This window comes from Notechis scutatus, chromosome 3 (assembly GCF_049901735.1).
Source record: "Notechis scutatus isolate UNSWTSFEM ecotype Mainland chromosome 3, rNotScu1.2, whole genome shotgun sequence".
In the NCBI taxonomy this organism is placed as follows: Eukaryota; Metazoa; Chordata; class Lepidosauria; order Squamata; family Elapidae; genus Notechis; species Notechis scutatus.
This window is the reverse complement of record NC_142011.1, coordinates 75,528,912-75,553,102: the sequence shown is the minus strand read 5'-3', so window position 1 is coordinate 75,553,102 and position 24,191 is coordinate 75,528,912. Positions and strand designations below refer to the sequence as shown.

Genomic DNA, 24,191 nt, shown 5'->3' with positions numbered 1-24,191 from the left:
AGAACTTGCAGGCTCATGTGGCAGTCATGTTATGTGCATGCACCACGATGTGGCCAATGCTGCTCAGCCTGCTGCATTCTAATCCAACAGAAGGTTTTTCAAGAACCACCCAATGAAAAGGGTGTTAGAATAGTCTGATAAGGAGGTAATTAAGGCATGAGGAAGCACAGGATTTAAATGCAATAAATAAAAATGTAGGCATTATATTCAGGACAAACCAGGAGCTTGTTATAGAATATTCACCTATCATATAAATTCTACTTCCACAAAACATTACCCTTTATTTAGATCAGATGATGACTGTGGGATTATCATATGGTCACTTTGATAGTTATACAGTCTCTTAATACTAAAATATATTAATGAATTTACATCTAGACAAAATAGTTTTTGCGAGAACACAACCACTGTAGTTTGCAAATCATGGATTATAGTCTAGTATTATGTGTAAATACAACTGATTTATGCAACAAAACAGGAAACTTTAAAATGGTCTTATTTTAGTATAACATATAAATACATTCATTTAATATACAATCTTGAACTTTCTTATCTTGTTAATACCATAGGTTTCGCTGGGATTTACTCTTAATAATAGAATAGAGCAGTGTTTCTCAACCTGGGAAGCTTGCAGATGTGTAGACTCCAACTCCCAGAATTCCCAGAATTGAGAAACACTGGTATGGTGCATTATGATTTCTGTACTGTAGGTACATGTTATGTTTCAAATGTCAAACACAATTTTCCATTTGCTCTCATGCATCAAATTGACAATTGGAGGAAAAAAATTAGAAATAATAGTTTAATGTTTAAAAATATGAAATGCAATACATTATCATAAAGTATATTTAAATACATTTGCAATATGACAAAGAAAAAGTAGTAGTTTTCTTGTTCTCATTTTTAGAATCATTAAAAATTGTTTCATAGATTCTTTCTAGTTTCAGAAAGGGGTGTTATAAGGTGCTCAAAAAAGGTTTTTTGCAGAACATTTTAGCATGAATAACATTTTGCTTCAAAGCATTAAAGTAACGTCCTTTGCAAGGCACATGCAACTGGTCTGAAAGCAGTCTTTGCTTACTCCACATGCTGGTGTCCCAGCAAAAATGTTCTGTGTATGAGCATGCAGACAACTGGGAAGTTTCTGAAGAAGCTATATGAGATTTGAAAAGAAGACAACTGTTTTAATACTTTGAAAACTGCTTTGTGAAATACCTTTTTCAAATGCTTTCCATAGCCCTGGTTTAAGGTTGCACATCTTGTCAGTTTACAGCCTTTGTACTAAATTCCATAAAAAAAATTCCCATTCATTCAGGAGTCATTTTTAAAGTGTGTCTTCCCACTATCAATTACTGCACCTGTTTTGGATTTTAGTATATTAGTTTTAGAAACTTGGCATCATTAACTTTTTACATAATTGTTAAACATCCTGTCACTTAGAAGTGCTATCTAGCACATTCTGACTTAAAAATATGAAGCTTTATTATAATTGAAGATAATTTCACGAATGTTTCCATTTGACCATATTACAAGATAAGTAGTGTTGTCTTAATTTTAATACTGCTCAAGAATACTAGTTGGGATATGTACATCTTTGCAAAAATAAAGTTTCCTTGCTTTTTCTTCAAATAATTAATTACATATTCATAAAAACTTCAGTTTCAATTTACAGTTCACAGAATTTGCAAGAATACTAAACTTGAGAAAGATTGCAATCCTGACTGAATTAGGCTAATTATTCAGTTGATGCTTATAAGTATGCCGCTTCATGAAATATAAGTTCCAGAGAGCATTAATGCATTTTCACAATTTCTACCTGGAAATCTATTAGGCCAAAAACAGTACGCCATCAAATTTTATTTTCTATTAGGTCACTATGTTTACCACCAGGATAATGGAGTAAAGGAATTCACAGACTAGTACAATGTAAAATTCACTTCTTCTTTGGGCTCATAAACATTTTAAGTGATATTACTTTCTTGCTGCTGTGCAAAAGGTAATGCAGCTTAGAGTATATACATAAAATAAATATTGCAAATGTTACACAGATTCATATAATGAATTCTAATACTGTGATGTTTTAACTCACAGAGATAATCAGGATTATCTGAACTAAAGTGCTTTGCAAAGTATGCACTTTATTAGAAATACAGATGGAGGTGTTCCCTTTTTACCCATGATTACATGGACACAGAATACTGGATAAAGTGTTTTGTAAAGAAAGATTCAACACACAGTAAGTATTATTAGCCTTATACTTGGTTGCAAGTCTTTTGTACTCCAATTCTCATGCAACACTGCATAATTCACTTTCCTACCTGCGCACACAAAAGAAACGTTCAACAGTTATAGACTGTACTTTTACAGCATTAACCTGAAAGTCCTTGATGTTCAGTATCTATTAGGAACAGTTCACTGACGTATGTTTCTTATGATACAGGAAGATTTCTCCTGAGTACTTCTTTTGAGGCTGGAGCTATATTATCTGGGAAAATTACTTCAAATTCTATAATTAAGTCACCTCGTTGTTCATTATTTTTAGGAAATGGTAAACCATATCCTATAATTCTTCTTCTCATTCCAGGCTTTACAACTTCATTTATTGTCATAGGTATTGTTCGGCCTTCTATAGTTGGTATATTGATTGAGGTGCCACATAAAGCCTGGAAAATAGTAAATTGAAACAATTAAGAGCAGCATATTTGTTATTTCTTCAGGCTTCATAACGATAAATAATATTTTTAAATAAATGTCAGCATAATTTATTCAAATGTAAATGCCACTATGTTGTATCTTTTTTTGTAAGTGGGGAGTTGCCATAAAACAGTTGAACAGTTCAGTATATAAATACCATTTGCAATAAAGAGAATATAGTACTTTACCATTTAGCAAAATGTGCAAAGGATGCCTAAATGTAAAGACAGGAGACAGAAACATTGCCAACAATATATTTTCTTTCATAGGTATATTCTGTGTACATGACACAAATTTCCACCTCTTACATTTTGATTAATGAAACAATAGTGGCAGCTATATTCATCCCATTTAATAGGAATATCCTGTATATTTAGCCTTGGAATGCAATTGATTGCTAGAACTGTTGGAATGTTCTAACCATGGAATATCCATTTTGATCGTGAACAGGTGTTCTGACAAAAGAAGACAATATTTTGAGGTCAGAATTTTTTAACCTTTAAATATTTGGCACGTATTTCCCTAAGCTTAGGGAAGCCAATTTTTCAAACTGATTTTAAAACATTTCTGACATAGTAAACAGCGTCAAAACTTATCAGTCAGTTATTCTTGCTGTGAAATAATATTCTAGAGGTGGAACACTTTATCTTTTTAAAATTCACAATATAGATGTAAATAATGTTCTCTAAGATGTCATTTGCTACCTCTGAATCCCTGCCCCTAGCTCCTTCTAACAGCCCAGCAAGGGAAACATTTCCTGGATCTAAGAGATTGTTAATGTCTCCTTGTGACATTAACCCTAATCTTAACACCAACTCTTGTGAAAAGAGACACATAGCAACTTTAAAGCTACAGGTACTGAACAATTAGTGCCTAGACTTCAATCTTACCATTTGTGGGAAAATTATAGAGACTATGGTGGGATCTCAGAGAAACTCCCAGAGCATTAGTCCAGGGTCTGCTAAGGGTGCACATTATATCTGTACTGCAAGTTCTGCATTGGTTGCCATCAAACTTATGGATGTAATTTTAAAGTTCCAGTGTTAATCTATAAAACCCTACATGCATATTTACTTGCAGGACCACAATTGTCTATCCAGTTTGACCTATCCTGGAAAAACTATTACCATATTTAGTAAGGTAAATTTAGGGAGGTCAGGAAGGCCAAGACTTGTTAGCAATATTGTTCTTCACTTAAAGTGCTGGTCCTTTGAAACAGCCTCCTTGTTAAGATCAAACAATGCTCCAACAGAACATTCTGATATGTGCATTAAGAGTAACTAAATGTGTATTCTGCTACCTTTATAAGGCAAGTGATTATTACAATGGATACATCCTAAATCTATTCATCTAGTTTGCATGCTCACAATAAAAAGTACCAATAAGCATACCTTCTGAGATGTTTTACTGATGGGATAAGAAATTCTATATAATTTTTTTTTAAAGATTTCAAAACATTTATACTGGGCTTATATTGGATAATTTGATGGCTTTGGTATCTTTTTAGATATAGATATACTTTTAGGTAAAGGTAAACATTTCCCTCGCACATACATGCTAGTTGTTTCCGGCTCTAGGAGGTGGTGCTCATCTCCATTACAAAGCCAAAGAGCCAGCGCTGTCCAAAGACGTCTCCATGGTCATGTGCTGGCATAATTAAACACCGAAGGCGCGAGGAACGCTGTTACCTTCCCACCAAAGTAGTCCCTATTTTTCTACTTGCATTTTTACATGCTTTCAAACTGCTAGGTTGGCAGAAACTGGGACAAGTAACAGGAGCTCACTCTGTTACATACTGCTAGGATTCGAACCGCCGAACCGTTGACCTTTCTGATCAACAAGCTCAGCATCTTAGCCACTAAGCCACCATGTGTCAACTATAAAAGGTGTATACAAACTGCCAAACTGAGTAACTGCTGGAACCCTGACATCATGTCCCCTTGGGATATACTTTTACTGTATAATTATTTTGTATCTGGTGACTGAAAACTAACAATATATTATTTTTTATTTTGACATAATGTTTGTCTATACTGAACTGACAATATAGACAAACATTATGTATTTGTTTGTTATTTATTTATTAAACTTATCTGCTGCCTATCTTGCTTGGAGACAACTTTAGTTGTCATATAAATATAATTATATCAACATTATATCAATGTTATGATAAAATATATTTGAAATCATTAAAAATAACGTGACAGATCAGCATAGATCAGCATGCTCACACAAGCAGAACACTGCTCCTTTGTTCTCACCATAGTGTTATTGTTTTTCTGTGAAAAACATTTCTAATACTTGATGATACATTTCCTTCTACTAGCATTCTGATTATTTTACTTCATAGTGAATTGTTTGCAATTCTATTTGAGGAATGTTCAAGGACAACATATTTAGTAGTACAACATCACATCCTGATATTGCAAATGCCATAAAAATGAAAAGTGCAAGAAAAAGCAGTCTGGAAAACTGGCAAAGTTGGATGATTTATGTGTATAATCGCAGGAGGAAAAAGCAAGGCAGGGTTCAGAGGTAAACCATTAATTGAATAGACAGCTAACAAGATTGGAGTTAACTTTGTGGGAGAAGGATAAAATGCTACAGACTATATTATTTACCATATTAAATTCTAAATTTACATGCCATATTTCCAAATTAAGCTATCAAGACTTCTTATACAAAGTCTTGTATTCTTAAAGAACGTTGATCTATGTCCCGCTGATATATGTCCAACTCAATTGAAAATATAAAACAATATAAATACAAATTGTATAAAGTATTAAAAATCCAATTTTAAACTTAAAAGGGTACTTACCTCCCGTAAACTAATCTTGACAGGGTAGATTATATTTGAACCATCTCTCTTGAAATGAGGATGTAATTTATCTTTAATAACAAACACAATATCAGCTGGGATGGTGTTGGGTGTTTCATCGCCCTCTTTGGGGAATGTAATTTTGGTACCTTCTTTCCATCCTCTTTTAATATCAATCGTAAGGATTTTATCTTCTGTTCTGACACTTCTACCATCTGGATTGAGTCTTTTTCGGGAAATTCTCATTCTTTTTGTACAGCCCTGATAAATCTCTTCCAATGATACTTTCAGTTCATGAATAACAGGAGGATCTTGTTTACGACGGGGTTGATTACCAACCGTGTTTCTTTCTCTTGGAAATCCATTCACACTAAAAGTGGTAAAGGAACCAAATGGATCGCCATCCACTTCCATATCTTCAGTGTCCCTGCCACTAGCCATCCTTCTACCAAAGAACATTTCAAAGGGGTTTGCGCCACCAAAAAATGCTGCAAATGTAGCATGTGGATCTCCATGAAAAGAATAACGGAAAGAACCTCCTTGACCATCTGGGCCACCAGCCCCTCCTTTCAAACCTACAGAAACGTAAGAAATAATAACCAGCTGAAATAATTATATTCATTAACAAAACAATATTGGGCTGAAATCCAGAAAATAGGAAATCAGAATGGCAAGATGAGGGGGGCAGATGACTCTGTCCTTTTTACTGGAGGGAATATTTTGTCTTTTATCAGCTTGAGAAAAAATAATTTATGTTTTTGTGACATCAGGTGGGAAAACCTTGTAACAATAATGCCCTTGTTTATATAGCTAAACTCTAATGAACATAGTTCTATTTCTATATAAACAAACATAGAAGCCTAGAATTAGTGCCATGTTAGTTTTACAGCAAACAGAGTCCTGTAGAATGTTAACAACTCATATAAACTTTTAGTTTAGTCCAAATCTTGTCCTGTCCTGCAAAAGACAAATTATATGCATACATAACTGCTTGGGAATGTGGGAGAAAGGAAAGGAAGTAAGTCTTGAAATACTGAGAGAAATGCTTTAAATATGATCAAACATAAAGTAGTTCGGTGGGTCATAGCCAAGGATGGGATTCAACTGGTGTAATAACCGGTTCGGTGAGTACACAACATTTGAAAATCATCTTCTGCCGCGCAAAGCAGCTGTGGTTGAAAAAGTGGGAAATAAAGGACAGCCTAGAGCAGGGGTGTCCAACCTTGGCAACTTTAAGACTTGTGGACTTCAACTCCCAGAATTCCTCAGCCAGCTTTGCTGGCTGAGGAATTCTGGGAGTTGAAGTCCACAAGTCTTAAAGTTGCCAAGGTTGGACACCCCTGGCCTAGAGCCTGGGTGGGCGGGTGAGCCAAACAGAAGAACAGAAGATTGTAGGAGCAAGCTGGTTCTCTCTCAGCTGATCTTCAGAGGTACCGAATCGGTAGAATCCCACGTCTGGTCATAGCTATTCTTTCACTAAGTTGTAATGTCTTAAGGAATTCTGAATCTTTGTTTAATCCACAAAGAAATTAAATCGCTGAAAAAATAAATAGGATTGGGCTGCTCATCAAATATATAAAACAGATTTACTGTTATCCCTACTTATTGGAAATAAATCCAACTGAATTTTAGAAATAAAATTATTGTGGAAAGGAGTCCACAAAATATTTATGTATTGCAAACCCAGTGAGTTTTATAATGAGATTTTACAAAGCTATGCTACTACAAAGTTATGTTACTTAACAGTAACTTCAATTATTTTAAGCTTGCTTATCTTCCTACATTATGACACCCACCTACATTCTGTGATTAATTTCTCCTACACATCCTTCCTAATTTTAACCAATTTCTCATCTTTTGCTATATCTTTAAATCACTTAAATAGATGGTTTGGATAAAAGGCATGTTAACTCTGCAATCTTTTTTTTAAAGCATTCTTAATAAGTTACCTGAGCTGTATATTTCAAACCAATAGTTGCCATACTAGGTATGAACGATCACAAAATATTAATTTACCAGAAAGCTTACGAGCTTCCAAAATCTTCTTTTTTTAACTAGTGGATAATTACTATTAATGTTTGCTTGATATTTTTAAATGTTCTTTTAGACACAGACATACTGTAATATGAACTCTGATGTATACTAAGAGGGCACTTGAAGGAACACTGCCTTTCATTGGCACCATATTCCTATTGTCATTCAAGATGGTAGTGCCTACTTCTTTGGGACAACATTACTGAGCAGTCATTATATTCTTTTTCTTTTACAAATTATTTACTGAAATCCAAACATTTCCATATTCAGAGAATTTGGATTCTGTAGAATTTAAAAATTACACGTATGTGAGATTAGACAGCAGATCAGAAAATGTATTTTACCAATCTCTGGGGGGAAATAGGCATTTAACATATAATATGTGTGTAAAGTCTCTTAAATATTTTTCTTTTAATATTGAAGCAACTTATTAAACCATCAATTTTCCTGATATAATTTAGAGAATTTTTAAAATTTACAATGGTGAATGTCCTATACCATTCACTTTGGTTATGAAATTAGACTTTCAGAATATCAAGGTTCACACATTGTGTTAATCTATTATTTCTTTTGTTGGATTGTACTTTACCATGATATAAAATCAAATATATAAATCATGGCTTCTTACTCAGTATCCTATGTGATGAACACCATTATGGCTTTGTTTACATATCATTATTAAAATAAATGAAAACATATCATCATGCGTGAACCCAGCTTACACTGTAAAACTTAACAGAACTACTATGAACACATAGGGCTATCTAAATTATAAATGAATTCAAATTACCAATCTTATTTTATGTTTATTTAGAACAGGAACATGAAATAAAGAGTACTTAATTTAAGTCCAATTGATTTAAGCCTAATCTTCATGGGTCTAATCTAAATATGACTAAATCTGGATCCATCCCAATGCTAAAAAGTTCAAAATATATTAAGAAATGTTCTTTACTATAAAATTGATATTTCGAAGACTAGTTTCAGCCATATTTTTGAATAAGTGTTTATTTATAAAAACAAGGTTATAAATATTCTAAATATTTTATTCCAATATTTATACCTCATGTTCTAGTGTCAGAATCATAAAACTTTAATTTTGAAGAGATAGAAAATTCAATATGTTGTCCTCGACTTACAGCCATTTGTTTAGTGACCATTCAAAGTTACAATGGCACTGAAAAAAGTGACGAGTTTTCACAATTATGACCACTGCAGCATCCCTACAGCCATGTGATCAAAATTTGGGCATTGACAACTGACATGTATTTATGAGGGTTGCACTCTCCTAAAATGGTCTGTCACCATTTTTAACCTTCCCAACTAACTTGATAAGCAAAGTCAATGGAGAAAGCCAGGTTTGCCTAACAACCACATGATTCACTCAGCAACTGAAGAGGTTTGCTTAACAACTGTGGCAAAAAGGTCATTAAGTGGGACATTTAACAATGGAAAGTTTGAGCTCAATTGTGGTTGTAAATCAAGGACTACATAAATTAATAATCTCTGATACAAATTTTGGGTAAAAGTATTTCTTGAAGCAGTGAGTTTACTGCCTTGCAAACTACTCCGGCATAAGCTACACATGATCACTACAGCATTTCAGCAGCTGATATGTTGATCACATGCTCCTTTTTTTCCTCTTTTTATTAACCTATGATGAGATCAATTTCGATAAAAGATAGTTTGGCTGCCTCTGTATATTATTGTACATTACGGTTAATATAATAACAGCTATTTTTCTGCTGGTTTTACCATGTTTGAATAGTGCAGCAAACAATATGTCAAAATGGTTTAAAATATGTATTCTGAAGTATGGCTTAAGTATGCATTATTGGCACTCTTCCTGCTTATTATATGCACTGTTTGTAAATTGAGTGTTTATTTACTAAGCCTTAGCAACTAAAGATGTAGAAGTAAAGGATGTCAGGTTTGATAAACTATACCATGTATTTGGCAGAATGCTTCCCAAAATAGATAATGGGTTGATTGTGCTCAAAACGTATCAATCTCATGTCTAATTAAAAGTCTATCCATGATCTGAACAACAATCTCGAACTATGACTAAATCAATTCATTAGATATTGTCCATAATGCTATACATTGACTCATGATTTAAAAATAAGATTCTATCAGCATATCAAGGTCTTATAAATTTCCCATGAATACAGAGAGGCAATACTTAAATTATAAATTACTACTTAATTTGAATTTTTACACAGACATATGCATTTATGAAAAACATGAATTTCTTACAAGATAATTATTAAATACTGATGCATTTTAACTCTTATATTTTCAGCCCATCATATTCAATATATGAATATTTCTATCGCATTGAGGGAACATAGGATTATAATGTAAATAACAACTTCATTAGCAGAACAAAAGCTTTTTCTAAATCTTAAATTAGATTTTGAAAGAAAAAGGCAGTAGCTGAATTCTAAAAACTAGGTCTTATTTCCTTGATACATTAATAGCTAGAAAGTAAGTTGAAAACTTGTCCTGGTATTTTCGTGACATTGGGCAAATTCTTTCCTTTTTAGACAAGATTCCAATGTAAGCCTAGTCTGGACACCTGGACTCTAGTTCAGAAATACCATCATTCTATTGCAATCTTTTTAACAAAAATAATGTATACATTTTAATTTTTGTTACTGTAAAAATAGGACAAAATAAAAATATTCAGCAACTATCACAGCCAAAAGCAACTTAATATTCCTGAAGTTCTTGCAAACCAAAATTAAGAATGCTGCCCTGCATAATAGAAAATAAAATTTCATAAGCAGGACTTGCCAATTTAATGAGTGTATAGGTACTGAAATACAATTTAGCTAAATTCTCAGATTAAGTTCTTACAGCCAAATGCTCATTCCTTCTTGATTTGAATTAATTATATTTAGCATGTTATTTCTATTAATAGCTAAAAGGAAACTACAGAAATTATATTACCTTCTTCTCCAAACTGATCATAAATTTCTCTTTTTTTGGGATCACTCAATACCTCATAGGCTTCTGCAATCTCTTTGAATTTTTCTTCTGCATGGGGAGATTTATTCTTATCTGGATGCCATTTAAGGGCTTGTTTTCTGTATGCTTTCTTGAGATCTTCATCAGATGCTCCTTTTTCAATTCCAAGAACAGAATAGTAATCCTTCCCCATTTCAATGTTTAAAAAGTATGCTTTCTTTTGTTATGAGTTCTGTGTCTCAGCTATGCAATGTTCCTAAAAAAAATTAACAAGAACTGTAGTTCTATTAAGCAGCCAGAAGACTGTTGCCACCTTCTCTTTGTCCTTGATCACTTTATACAAAGATTGAACTGGTAAAAACACTACCACCCAGAGCACTCCCAATTACACTATGTATCTCTGCTCTTTCTAGAACAGCAAATGTTATAAGACGTCATTTCCCAAGCTAGCTACTGCCAAAACTCTGTCGTGTTCTATCTTTGTACATTTAACTGTTTACTGACTAACTTCATATGAAAATATTTTTTTAAAACCTTAATTGTGGAATTATGTAGCCATTTAGTATTGTGTGGATAGTTAATTACAAATATAGGCTTGTTTTCTATATATATTGTAAAAAGATGTGCTACAGGAAACCATTTCTTTATATTTAAAATAAAACTGTTGCTTCTACTAGTAGTAAGAAATACTTTATAGAACTGAGGGTGAAAGGTTTAAGATTTCAGAAAATACACATTGTAAATTGTAATTGTAAATTTTTAACTTAGAATATTTGTTCTCCTACATTGAATATACAACCCTTAATTCAATTTATTTAAAAATGCATGAGTAGCAATAATAATTGCCAGAGGGACAATAGGGACAATCAGGTATGCTCTAGAATGATGTGCTTTGTGAGACAGCAGCTATGCTTGCATGTCATCAAGATCATTAGCTATCTGCAAGCACCTCTCACCGGGAAAGTAGTTTCTGAAAGTAGGGAGGTAGCACTGAGAAGTTATTCAACAGGAAAAAATGAAACTAGGAAGTGGGAGCTGTTAGTTGGAGAATGGGCTGTAGTTTGTGAGAGCAACCCAATAGTGAACTACAAATGGTTGTAAAGAAAATAAAAGGAGACAAGATATGGGAAAAACCACATAAACTTATTTCCTCAAGAAGCAAAAGGGCAAAATCATGAGCTGTGAAAGGGAGGATATTGCTAGAGGTATGGATGCGCATATGTATCAGCATTACAAGAATGGAAATCAGCAAACAGTAGATTCGAAGCTGAAATCAAATTGTGAGATTCTCTTGGAAATCACCCATCTGAACTCTGATATATGGGTACTGTTGTTTTAAGAGACATCTTGGGAGCGTCATTTTAAGAGTAGCAGAATTGTCTGATTTCAAGATTGTGACAGAAAGAACATTCATCATAGATTACCAGAATATTCTGCAAGTTAGAAATATAAATAATGTAGAAGTTAAAACCAGAGAAAAATTGCACCTACCCAACATGATGCTAAGTAAGGGTATGACCCTTCTGCAGGTATTTCAAATTCTGAGGATTCCTACATTGGATGAACCACTCCTTTTAAGAAATACCTCCATTGTTGGAACATGGCTTTTATTGATAGGTAGTCTATCTCAAACATCATAATCCCACCCAGCTGGGAGGAGTCTAGAATAAGATGTACAAGGCAACAGATCCTTAACCTTTGAAAAAAATCAGCAATCAAAACAGTTTGAACTATCAGTTTCCACAATAAGGCAGCTGGGATCAAGATAATAGAGTAGTTTGAGACAAGACACATTTCAAATCCTGAAAGGCTGCTGGTTCTCGAATAAAATTGTGAAAGTAACTCAATTTGTTGAATGGAATTGTCACAGGCAGTTCTAAATTTCTGCATAAAATTGTTACAGTTGACCAGGATGGCACATTGATTTCAGTCTGAGAGAACAGCCTACCTGACTGTTCCTTCATTCAAAAAGATCAGAAAAAAAAGGTCCAAATCTGTAGGAAACACTGCTGGGTTGCCAGTCATAAATAGTGAATGTTTGGGAATCTGTCCTGAGGACCCTCCCTGAACTTCTCCAGAAGGCTTCGCAGAGAACAAAATATCACCCATTGGAAAGCTGCCTATAGGGCTAATTCAAGTTGAGGCAAGCTTGACCAAAATGCTGTACTACATCATAACATTCTATAAGCTCATGATTTATGTATCTATCTACTGTCTATGCTGTAATAATGGCTCAACAACTTGTTCTGTAGATAGGAGGTATTTCAAGGATCTCTAGCCATGATTTAAGTCCAGAATTCAGAATCCAATCCTCATCTAATAAAAGAAAAACAAGGCTCTTAAGATTGTTGTAAAGCCCTTCAAGTTTGCTGGATTCAGTAAAGGAAGAACCATTTATTTTGGAAATATTTTTATTGCTAGCTGGATGTTGTAATATAATCTTAGAAGCTTGTCAAAAACAATTCTCGTTTATACTTAGTGTAATTAAGGCCAAAAATTAGATACCAAGGGTCATTGTGAATGCATCAATTGGGGAGAAAGAGATGCTAATATTTCTAAAAGGACACTGAGTGTGGCATCCTTACGGGCCTGATCAAGGACCAAGTTATATTGGACAACTATCATCTACTCAATAACCTTTCTTTTTGTATGCCAGTAATTACAAAGAGATCTGGAAGAAGGGGTAGTCTACCCTATTATAATTAAGTCTTGGTGTTTCTGGACACAGAACAAAAATTAGAGGGATTGTTCCATGGCAGTTCAATTTCTTCCTGAGTGGATACTTCCAATGAGTACAGGTAGTCCTTCACTTATAATTAACCTCAAAATTCCCATTGCTAAGCAAGACAGTAGTTAAGTGATTTTTGCCCCATTTTACAACCTTTCTTCCCAAAGTTGTTAATTGACTCACTGCAGTTATTAAATTAGTAAGTGAATCTGGCTTTCCTGTTGACTTTGCTAGGTTATAAAATGTGAACAAATGACCCTGGGACACTGCAACAAGCCTAACTACATGCCAGCTGCCAAGTGTCCAAATTTTGATCATGTGGCCATGAAGATGCTGCAACAATGGCAAATGTGAAAAATGGTCATAAGTCACTTCTTTCAGTGTCGTTCAGTGTTTAGTGTCCTTTGAAAGGTCACTAAACGAATGGTTGTAAGACTACCAGTACATGAGATGCCACAAGATTCAATCCCTTTCACATTTAACACCTACATGTTAAATGGGGGAGATAACCCAACAAATGGGGTTTGGTATTATCTCAGTTCTAGGCTGTCAAGATTGTCAGAAGGTTTTGTCATGAGTCTGTAAGAATCTGGAAGAAACAGATTTAACCCTATCAAAGTAGATTGTCATGTAATATCAATATTGTAGGATTTTCTTTATTGCTGGTTTGTTTCCAGAGTGCTAGTTATAGTCTTTGAAATCCTTCATAGCTTGAGCGCTGCAAGACTGCTTATTCCAAATAGAATTTGCTCATTTAAGATGTACTTGTACAGAGTGCTTTCCTAGAATTCTCACTTCCCATGAACTGTACCGGGAAGACCTGAGTGGATTATATTCTCAAGCAGTTCCTTTCCTGTTGAATGCCCCCCCCCCCCAAACATGTGATAATGTAATAAACTGGTATGGTATGGACAAAAGAAACTTTATCAGTACTATAATTTTTATATTCTATTTTTAAAAACAATATTCCCAAAGCAGTTCACAAACAACTTAAGTAACTATAAGTACAATGAATATTATTTTAAAAGAAATTAAATTTCTAGGATGTTTCCCACAGGGCAATTGAGGATAATAGAAATGTGGAGAAGAGAGTACAGCTAAGCAGATTTAAAAGGTAGTTGTTTGCTTTCCTTCCTCTCCCTTCTGGGACCCTTTCCACAAAGCTGTTGATGGTAATAATCTCTGGAGGGAGGGAAGAGATGAGTTCCAAGCAGAGTGGAAGAAAATTCATACTAACAATACTTTACCAAAAAAGGACCTATGTGCATTTCAGATGTGGACATGTGTTGTATTCCAGGGGGTGGAGTACGTTTCCAAGTATCCATGCCAGATATGCTCAGTCTTTTCTCCACTAACACATTAGAGTATGACTCACACTGCTAAAGTTAAAGTTAACAGCCAACCAACTCTCTTGCACCGTTCAATAACAGCTGGATTCAACAGCTTGAAACATATATATATATATATACATACATACTTATATATACACATGCACACACACACACACACATATATATATATATGCGCACATACATATATATACAGAGATAGATATAAAATAAAAAACTGATTATGTTCAAGTATTCGTATATTAAAAATAATTGATATGCAACATAGTTCTTTATTAATCCATTAAATCAATAACAAGACAATACTCTGTGTTTAAGGTTATTACAATTTTTGACAGTGACAGCCTTAGCAAAAAAAATGATTCTCTAAGCCTCAAGAGTTACTCTGCTGCCAATATTACTGAACGAAAAACTAAATTTCAGTTATGGTACATTAGTGAAATAAAGGTATAATTCTTTTTCATGGACACCATGAAATCTGCCCACATTAAGGATATCTGTAATAGAAAGTCCATAACATATTCAAGGTGATAGGTCAGATAATTAATATTGATACTCTAATCAGATTTTTTTGTCTTGCAAATGAGACAAAGATTGCTTACTAAATTGCTAGCTATTTAACTTCCACAAAGGGAGGAAAAAACCCCCAAAAGCAACCTCCCTCCATAATCTTAAACTAAAACATTTGCCTAGTCCTAACTGACTGCTATACAAGATCAGGAAATTTTATTTAGAATTTCAAAGGTTAACTCAAAACTCCTGCATTTTCTGAAATAAAGATATCATTACAAGGAATGATGCAGTATAGCTCTTAATATGCAAGCTGTATTGTAGCTTCTTCACCAAAGCAAACTGCTCTTAAAAACTTCAAAATATAAAATGCAACAAGCACTGAACAGTTCATTAACAAATTTAGTAGGAAATGCCTGATTTGGATGGGAGTTTTGTCAGGAAGTAACAAACTTGTAGGCTACATTAGGACACTAATACTTTCCTGAAAAAAGGCAATGAATATTACTTCCATTTTGTTGCCAGGAAAACTTCATGTCTCCTTGTCTATGAAGTCATCAAAAATGAAACTAGATTTCAAGAACATTTTAATACCCAGCTTATTATTTTCCACACAGAAAAGCTATAACCACTAGATGTCACTGACAACCTGTACAAATACAGATACTGTAACCCTGTTTTTTTAGCTGTAAACTCATAGCAAAAATACTATATAAAAATACTATAGAATTATTGCATCAAAGTATTTGATACTAAGCTTTATCCCCCAAATAATTAAGACTGGCAATAATTGTTTAATCCTTTCTTATATTAATCTCATAAATTAATGATGTACAGTAGTTAAATACTACAGGATTTCAACCTAAATCAATGACTTCACATTTTTATTAACTATTCTAGTTTTGTGTTTTTTTAACTATTAGTAATCTGAAGTGCTTCAAATGAGAAATGCTATCAGAGCCAGTATCCCAAGAAAAACCATTATAAATTATTTCAGCATCTTTTTTATGTTGATTTTATCAGCTTTGCTCAGAAACAGAAAAAAATCACACAAACAGTATCTAATTCTGGTATCAATCTGTGCAGCAACTGACATTTTCAAAAAGAACAGAAAATGAATAAATGTTTCTTTATCTGATTTGGATGACCACCACTATCTTTTTTTAATCCAACAAAATCTTTCAACAAAACAATGATGATATTGGCAACATGTAGCCTATCAAATTTCGAATGTAAATTTATTTTTTATTTATTTATTTATGTATTTTTATTTATTTTTATTTATTTGATTTGCCAATTGTTTACAAGATAATAAGTATAAGTGTATACATAGTTGTGAATACATGAAATGGGTACATATAAGAAAAATAAAAGAATAAGAGAAACAATAAATCCATCAAGAAAATTTACTGAAGAGGACAATGGGGGAGCAAGAGATGTTTGCTCGGCCAATTAACCTCTCTACCTTATATGAACTATACCACCAAGTGTTTCAAACAAAAACTACAAAAAAATGAAAGATAAAATTATAAGAACAGTGGGATTGTGTAGAGTGTTGCTGCAGCTCGTCTTCATACCTTGCAGTAAAAATTATACCCAGAAATATAAACGAAAGAAATTGTGCAGAAATGCTAATATAACGACAAATTACAGAAATAATTTTCTAATAATCCCAAAAGTCCATTTTGTAGGAAGCAAGCCCCGTTTATTTATGTTTTCATTCATCTACACCCTTAGTAACTCTTACAATGGGAAATGGCCATAATGAATTTGGAAATTCATCGTACCTACCGTGGATATTAGGACATGACGCCCTCCCCTCCAACTTTTTATAATTTTATTAACGCCTCAATGATAAAGCTTAATTCAAATTCCCAGTAAAATTCGCATCAGATTTTTGAGCCTTGCAAGGCCACCGACTTTATTGCTTTTATTATTCTACGTATATCGATTAAGGGGCGAATGCTTGTGTAAAAAGCACCTTGTTTTGAAGGGCGGGTGGTAAACTTGTTATATCGTTGAAATGTATTTGAATATAAGTATTATATTTGAATGTATTACCGTATATTCAAATATTGTCATATCGTTTCAATTATTTATTATATCGTTGTATTCAAATATTGTTAGATCGTTTTAAGAAGAAACCGGTACGAGATACATAAACGGGTCGTTAGATATGCTTTTCGCCGAAGCGGGTAGGCGGCATTTTGGAGGGTTTCCCTTCGCCTCAGCATACCCCCATCGAGAATCAACCCCGTTGCTTTTTCTGTGCCTTCGAGAATCAAAGGCTCCATTACAGACATCCCCTCAGATTTACCCGTCCTGAGAGACTCACTCGCTAGCCGGCAGGTTGTCGCCACCACTGACAGACGCTCCTGACAGGCGACAGCAAGTACAGTACCACAAATCACTTCCTTTCACAACTGTCCAAATATGTCGATTGGGGGGAAGGGGGAAATAGATATTACTTAACCAACTATCGCGAGATACACCCTCCCCGAGAGGCTATCGTCTTATCTAACCCAGGAAGAAATCCTGCGCGCGCCGCCCTTCGCGTATCCGTTTAACGATCTACAACACACACACCTTCCCTTTCGCACCCTAGAAAGCTCTAGTCTAGAGTATTCTACCTCCTGCATACTAAGACTCTTATCTCGCGAGAGTTAGCTTGAGGGTGGGGGAGGGGCGAAGGGAAACCTTTCTTCCCGCCTTCATCATCTCGGTTTGCTCTGCTCAAAGTCTCGCGTCTTTTGCCTAGATGTCTCGCGAGGGTATTAGTGGCCTCCCCTCCTCCTCTCGCGAAACACGATGCGACGCAAGAATGTGAAAGAGTCCCGCCCGCCGCCATTTTCTTTCTTTCTTGGCAGGCTGGGAGGACGGTAGGAAGTAGTGGAAGGAGACATGTCGGATTATTCTACGGTGCCTCCTCCTTCTTCGGGAGCACCCGGCGGAGGCGGAGGAGGTGGCGGGGCAGTCAATGATGCTTTTAAAGACGCGCTGCAACGGGCTAGGCAGGTGTGTATTACGAGCCCTGAAGGGATTTTTTCCCCCCTGACTGGCTCCTCAGACTTCCAAGTAGGCCGCTGGCTTCTCTCATTCACCTCTCGGCTTCTTTCACAAAGGGAAACAAACCTCCTCACATTGCGGAGGCGCTAGGAGCGACCACCCACTTCGAAGGGCTGGGGTGGCTTTTATTTCGGGAAGCTTTTTCAGAACTCGGCGCAGGTTTTTTGGTCCTACAAAAGCGCGGAAGGCCAAATCGCCTGGTATCCATTATGTTGCCACTAAGCGGTGGAAGGCGGAGAAGGAGGGGAGAAAAAGGATTAGGTTGAGATTCAAAAGAAATGGAATGAGTTGACTTTTTAAACTCGCGTTTGACGCAAAGTTATTTCCCTAACATCTTTCTACTTCGCCTTCTGGAAATGGCGGTGCCTTCGTTTCTTTAAGAAACAAAAATTAAAAGGCAGTCGGGTCTTTCCGATTGTCTGAAAACCCCCACGCCCCTGTCCATTCATCCTCTTCCACTGCAGAGGGGCTTACGTTGTGTGTGTGTCCCCCCTCCCCGCCTAATGCTGACGTGTTGTGCAATATTTTCCATTATATTCGCTTGCATGTGGCTCGCGGGAAAATATCGGTAACTGAACTGTCGGCGTTAGAGAGGATTCCTCGTAATCTGGCGCCCTCCGGTTCTGTTAAACTTCAACTTTTCCGTGCACAAACTTAAGCTGCACACTACCTGTAATAGTTTCTTTTGTTTCTGTAGGAAGGCCAAGGAGGCACACACACCCCCACCCCCACCCAGCTTTCATCTGGCCCACCCATTTTCCCAATTAACCAATAATGAAACGTTGTAGAGATGATGCTAGTTAGGGTTTCCAGGTAATCTTCAGTTTGGGCTTTCTATGACTAAAATAGGTGTTTAGCCTCTTGATGTTGAAGGTATTTGGTGCTGTTCTTCGTTATGGAAAGCAAAGGTAAAGGTTGATTAGAATTCTTTGCGTTTTTATTCAGAGAAAATTCACATAACAAAAAATGGGCTAAGCAGTCTTGCTGAAGCATTTTAGTGAAGATGGGCTCTTGGCTTCTGTGAGCTGTTATATTACTGAAGAGATAAATGATTTTAAAATAATGTAATGTGGGGGCTTTCTTTCCTGCTTCCCTTTAGGTTATAGTTAATGTTTTAAGAAAAAGCAATTTCACATTTTTAAAATGTGATCCATTATAGAAACAGAAAAGCATATATTTATGCAGTGGAAACCACATGCAGTACAGTTTTCCAAATACAGAATAACTTTCAGTTAGTGCATCTTAATCTTAAATGGGAATAAAATCACAGTTCCTTTAAAAAGAGATAAAATACATGGTTAGGCTTAGTGGAAGAAGGGAAGGGAATAGATGACAGTTTAAAACTATAATAGCAATACTGTTGGGAGTTAAATAATAGGACAAAAAACCTTAAAACGGATAGGGGTTAGGGTTCCCAGTGTTATATGCAGTCCCAGTGCCAAATCAAGTTTGATCTATTGGATAGACTTAAACATGGCAAGTACCTTCAATTTAATCAGTTCCTTATTTTACTCCTACTACTTTTGTTTGAATAGCAGAATAAGAGAGTTGGAAAATACTTTGGAAGTCTTCTAGTCCAAGTTCAATCCCCTGATCAAGCTGGAAACCCTGTATCATTTCAGTCAAATGATTGTTCAATCTCATCTTAAAGACTCCAGTGTTGGAACACCCCCAATTTTTGGAGGCAATTTGTTCCATTGATAAATAGTTTCCATCCATTACTTATTTGAATTGGAGTTGGATTGAATTTGAAATTGAGTCAATTTGGATTTCAACTCAAAATGTCATGTACTTAAAGGCAGAAATAATTGTTTCACATGGAACAGAAGGGGAAAATGAAACTCAAAGCTGAGCCACTGAAGAGTGAATTTCATACTATTTGAGAACAAAATATATATGCCTATAAAGTTGGGGATAAAAGAGTAGAAAATAGTGCAATCAAAGAGATGTAGTGGTAACAGTTATTTTTGAAGTTGTCTGACACTTCCACATTGATGAGCAAATTATTACCGTGTTTCTCATATAATAAGGCAGGGTCTTATTTTTTTTGAGCCGAAAAAATGGCTAGGCCGTAAAACATGCTGGGACTTCCTATTGGGGGAGGCCGTATTGTTGGAGAAACAGGGTACATTTTACCTTGGGGTAGGCATCAGGTTAGAAACCTGCAGACAAAGCCATTTGCATGACCTTGGGTCAGTCTCTTTCTCTTAGCCCTAGGAGGAAGGCAATGGCAAACCACTTCTGAACATCCTTGCCAAGAAAACTGCAGGCATTTGTCTAGGCATTCTGCGAGAATTGGAGATAGACTGAAGGGAGAAACCTTGTATCAACAAACAATTGTACTTTGATACTTCATCAAGATTATTTTAAATAGCAGTAAGTTCTGCTGAAGTACTCTGAAACAAATGGGATTGACTTAGGAAGCATAAATAAGATTGGAGTGGTGATAGAAACACATTCGGTGGTCATGTTTTAAAAAGAAGGGACTTATTCTAAAATTTAGAATATTGTAAATATGTAGTACACATTCCTAGTCTGTTAACTGCAAACAGTATAGCTCTGTATTCTTGGTAGTCTAGTGATATTTATTCAATTCATATCTCCCCTTTGACACTTATGGAGGATCTACACAGATTGATAGTTACTGAGATGTTCAGCCAAAGTTCTTTCAGTTGGTAGGCTCTAAAAGAAGTAAAAGGATTACGAGGATTTATATACCAAGGTATAGGTTCTTTCCCAGTTCCTTTTCCTTCAATAGTTTAGACAAAACAGACAAGCAGTTAACTAATAGTAATTAGTGTGTTAAGCAGTTTGATAAATAATATACACTAATGCCTGCAATAAGTATAAAACAATTATCAGTAATGATTTCTTTAATAAAAATACTTCTTGTATAGATGCGAGGTATGCTTTATTAACAATTCAGTAGTACGATGTAATTCTGTTGGTAAAAGTAAATATGTATCTTTTTTCCAGATTGCAGCAAAAATTGGAAATGAATCAGGGACATCTGTGAATTCAAATGATTACAGTTATGGGGGACAAAAAAGACCTCTTGAAGATGGAGGTATGCCGCAAGATGCTAATATATACTTTCTCAAAATTGTAAACTGATTGAAGAGTGTGTGTGAGAGCTTGTGCAGTTTCTGCTTAAAAGACGAAATAGTACATTTTAAGCATATACATGATCTTTAGATTTGACTAAAGCTAGCTAGGGTACTCGTAAAAGTAGACAGCAATGATGTTTACATTTTAAGAATCTGGGAAGGTAGGTAAATATTCTTTGAAAACTCATTGTTTTAAAACATTAACAAATTCTATAGTGAATTCAAAACACTCTTGAATTACTTTTTCAGATTTTGCATTGTGCAGGTGCAACATTTTAAAATGGAACTTAGTTTCACCAAAATTACAAATGTACAATTAGATTTTGGAGAAAATGTCTTCTAAATTGTTTGAACCCAGATAAGATGATGCTGTGACGTTTTTTTTCCTTCTACAATGTGTTAGCGAAATATATAGCAAGCTTAATTTTTAGGCTCATGGGCTTAAACAAGTTTACTGTGTTTATCTTTTAAAAGTGTGTAGTATTTTTTAAATTCATGACAGATTTCTGATCTTGGAAGAGATGTAGGCTTTGAAGGAATATAATTTTGTTTGCAGAACATTTTCAAGGCTCTTGACAAGGAGTACTTGTGTACTTTAATGAAGTGCCTTTTATTAATGGTGAGGCTTTTAATATTCAAGATTGAGCTAATGATGCTTCAAATGATGTATGTAATGTATTCTTTTTATTTTATGTGTAGATGGCTCTTGGACAAGTCCGAGCAGTACAACACACTGGGAGGGAATGCCCTCTCCTTTTAAAGGCAGGAATTTTTATTTATTACCTGTGTTTAGTATGTAAACGTGAAATGAACTAGTGAATCTTTTGCAATGGATGACACACACATTTCTTGGAATATGTGTCTGACTTTTACTGCACTTAATCATGGTGGTTCGTGTATTCCTTAATATGGGGTGGGAAGGAAACATTTAAAGTAATTTTTATCAGATTTTGGTTATCTACGACTTTCACTCATACTAAACGAATTTGGATAGTAGCTATGGTAGTGGTTTTGAATCTCCTGTTTGAAGTTTTATGCTGTGAAATTTTCAGTATTTGAAAAGGAAGCTTGAATGACAGTCCCCAGTTTGAGATTGTATTGCTATGTGTTGGTTAAATTTTAAACTTTGATTTTCTGTTCAATATTGTGGTTGTTGTCAGACTTAATTGTAGAATGATTATTTCTCACAATGGTGGTTGTTTCAGTTTTTGTTACAGAAGCATCATTAGCTTTAGTGTCAAATTACTAATAATATAGTTAAATGTTTGTTACATTTTAGTGCCTGGATATCCATGATACCGTTTTTAAACCTGTGTGTTTTTATTGAACATGATACGTGATAAATGAAAGTACTTTGCATTTTTCCCCAATTTCACTAACCAAATGTTAAACATGTAAGATTTTTCTTTGTTTAGATGATCTATTCCCTGAAAATTCAAAAACATGCTAAAATGCACTGGACAAGTTGCGTTCTGAACTTCTGGAACAGCCATTTATTTAAGTTATCTATATTTATGACCCAAAACATTTAAAAAATTCTTAATTTTGCAGATCAACCAGAACCTAAGAAAGTTGCTCCCCCAAACAATGATTGTAAGTATTTATGATTTGCTGTAACATTATCGTACTATTTAATATATACTGTACACAATGCTGCTGTTTTAAGTTGTGTATATCGATCTATTCTGATTCTCTCCATCTGTAAGAGCAAGCATTTCCAATTTTCTTGCTATGTACAGGATTCTGCTAGGTGGTACTAGCAGGAATATGAGCAGAGATCCTGTTAGTTTCTGATGATAAAAAATCAGGAATCTGTTACAGGTAATCGTCAATTTACTACCACAACTGGGCCCAAAATTTCTGTTGCTCAGCAAGGCAGTTGTTAAGTAAGTCATGTCCCATTTTATGATCTTTTTTGCAACGGTGAAGTGAATCACTACAGTTAAGTGAATAATACGGTTGTTAAGCAAATCTGGCTTCTTCCATTTACTTTGCTTATCAAGAAGCTCCCTAGGAAGATTGCAAATGACAATTCCAGGACCTTGGGACACTGCAACCATTGTAAATACCAGCCGGTTGCCAAGCACCCAAAGTTTGGTCATGTGACTGGATATGGTGCAATGGTCAAAAGTGAGAACTGGATATAAGTCACTTTTTTCAGTGCTGTTGTAACTTTGAATTGGCATTAAATGAATGGTTATAAGTCAAGGATTACCTATATCACTTTTTCCAACTAAGTTTTTATTAAAAGATATAAACTTTCATGAGCTATAGTTTATCAGCTACATAAAGTGGTTGTCCTGCACTGTAGACAGATTGCTGATTTTTGCTACTAAGTAGTAAGACATAAATAGGAAAATAACCTTAATGAATAACAAGTAATCAATGCCGTTTGATTTTAAAAATAACCAAAATTGAATTTGGTTTTGTGTTAGTGAAACGGAATAATAAAAAGTTGTTTATCACTTTTCCAAATAATGGGTTAATGTTAAACTTTCAACTGACATCTTTTTAGTCAGGAGTCTTTACTAATCTACTTGGGGATGATCTATATTCTAATAATGATACACAAGATTTCACCTACAGGAGAAAATAGAGTTAAAAGGATATTGCACAATTCAGTAGTTTAGATATTTTTTTAACACAGTTCCACTTTGAAAGTTATATTCTGGCAGGAGTAAGTATGTGCAGTTGTTTGGATTGAAAGAAAACAAAATGTTTTAAATTTAGCATGGGTCACTCACTTTTGCCATTGTCTAAGGTTGCATGGTCTTATTATGGAGTTTAGGGGGGACTACAGATGCAACTTTCTGAGTGGCTGTTTTTAAACCATAAGTATTTTCAGTTGTGGGGGGTACAGTGATCTTTGAGTCAATCTTGATTCCTATGTACCAAGGAATCCAGAATAACTATAT

At 34.8% G+C, this 24,191-nt stretch overlaps 2 protein-coding genes across 16 annotated transcripts in view; one reads left to right on the top strand and one right to left on the bottom strand.

Moving 5' to 3' along the window:
• Window positions 1–788: 788 nt before the first annotated feature.
• Window positions 789–17,545, bottom strand: DNAJB4 (DnaJ heat shock protein family (Hsp40) member B4). Of its 4 annotated transcripts, none has more exons than XM_087960517.1 (5): window positions 17,439–17,545; window positions 10,499–10,792; window positions 5,513–6,087; window positions 2,522–2,663; window positions 789–1,153 (listed from the first exon to the last, which is right to left on the bottom strand). In XM_087960517.1, the coding sequence occupies exons 2-5, from the start codon at window positions 10,707–10,709 to the stop codon at window positions 957–959; spliced, it is 1,125 nt and encodes a 374-aa protein (XP_087816643.1). In that variant the 5' UTR covers window positions 10,710–10,792; window positions 17,439–17,545; the 3' UTR covers window positions 789–956. The 4 variants fall into 4 exon arrangements, with proteins under 4 accessions (XP_087816643.1, XP_026535090.2, XP_087816644.1 ...); XM_026679305.2 differs by having other exon boundaries at window positions 10,499–10,772; XM_087960518.1 differs by lacking the exon at window positions 789–1,153 and having other exon boundaries at window positions 2,285–2,663.
• Window positions 17,546–17,913: 368 nt separating this feature from the next.
• FUBP1 (far upstream element binding protein 1) overlaps window positions 17,914–24,191 on the top strand; it is a 31,641-nt gene continuing 25,363 nt past the window's right edge. For 6 of the 12 annotated variants that reach the window (XR_015748616.1, XM_087960504.1, XM_087960501.1 and 3 more), the window contains exons 1-4: window positions 17,914–18,118; window positions 21,146–21,236; window positions 21,976–22,038; window positions 22,828–22,869. Coding sequence is in view for 11 of the 12 variants with exons in the window: in XM_087960504.1 (XP_087816630.1) it covers window positions 18,005–18,118; window positions 21,146–21,236; window positions 21,976–22,038; window positions 22,828–22,869 (310 nt within the window). In the remaining variant the exon portion in view is untranslated. The remainder of the gene's footprint in view (window positions 18,119–21,145; window positions 21,237–21,975; window positions 22,039–22,827; window positions 22,870–24,191) is intronic. The other 6 variants (XM_087960507.1, XM_087960505.1, XM_087960506.1 and 3 more) reach the window with 1 other exon arrangement.

What these genes read in the sequence shown, in the direction of transcription:
- DNAJB4 (XM_087960517.1), bottom strand. Translation starts at nt 10,709, where the DNA reads ATGGGGAAGGATTACTATTCTGTTCTTGGAATTGAAAAAGGAGCATCT. An exon ending in TGATCAGTTTGGAGAAGAAG is followed by an intron (nt 6,088 to 10,498) that starts GTAATATAATTT and finishes ACGTTTCTGTAG; the next exon opens with GTTTGAAAGGAGGGGCTGGT. An exon ending in TCAAGATTAGTTTACGGGAG is followed by an intron (nt 2,664 to 5,512) that starts GTAAGTACCCTT and finishes ACTATTTTCCAG; the next exon opens with GCTTTATGTGGCACCTCAAT.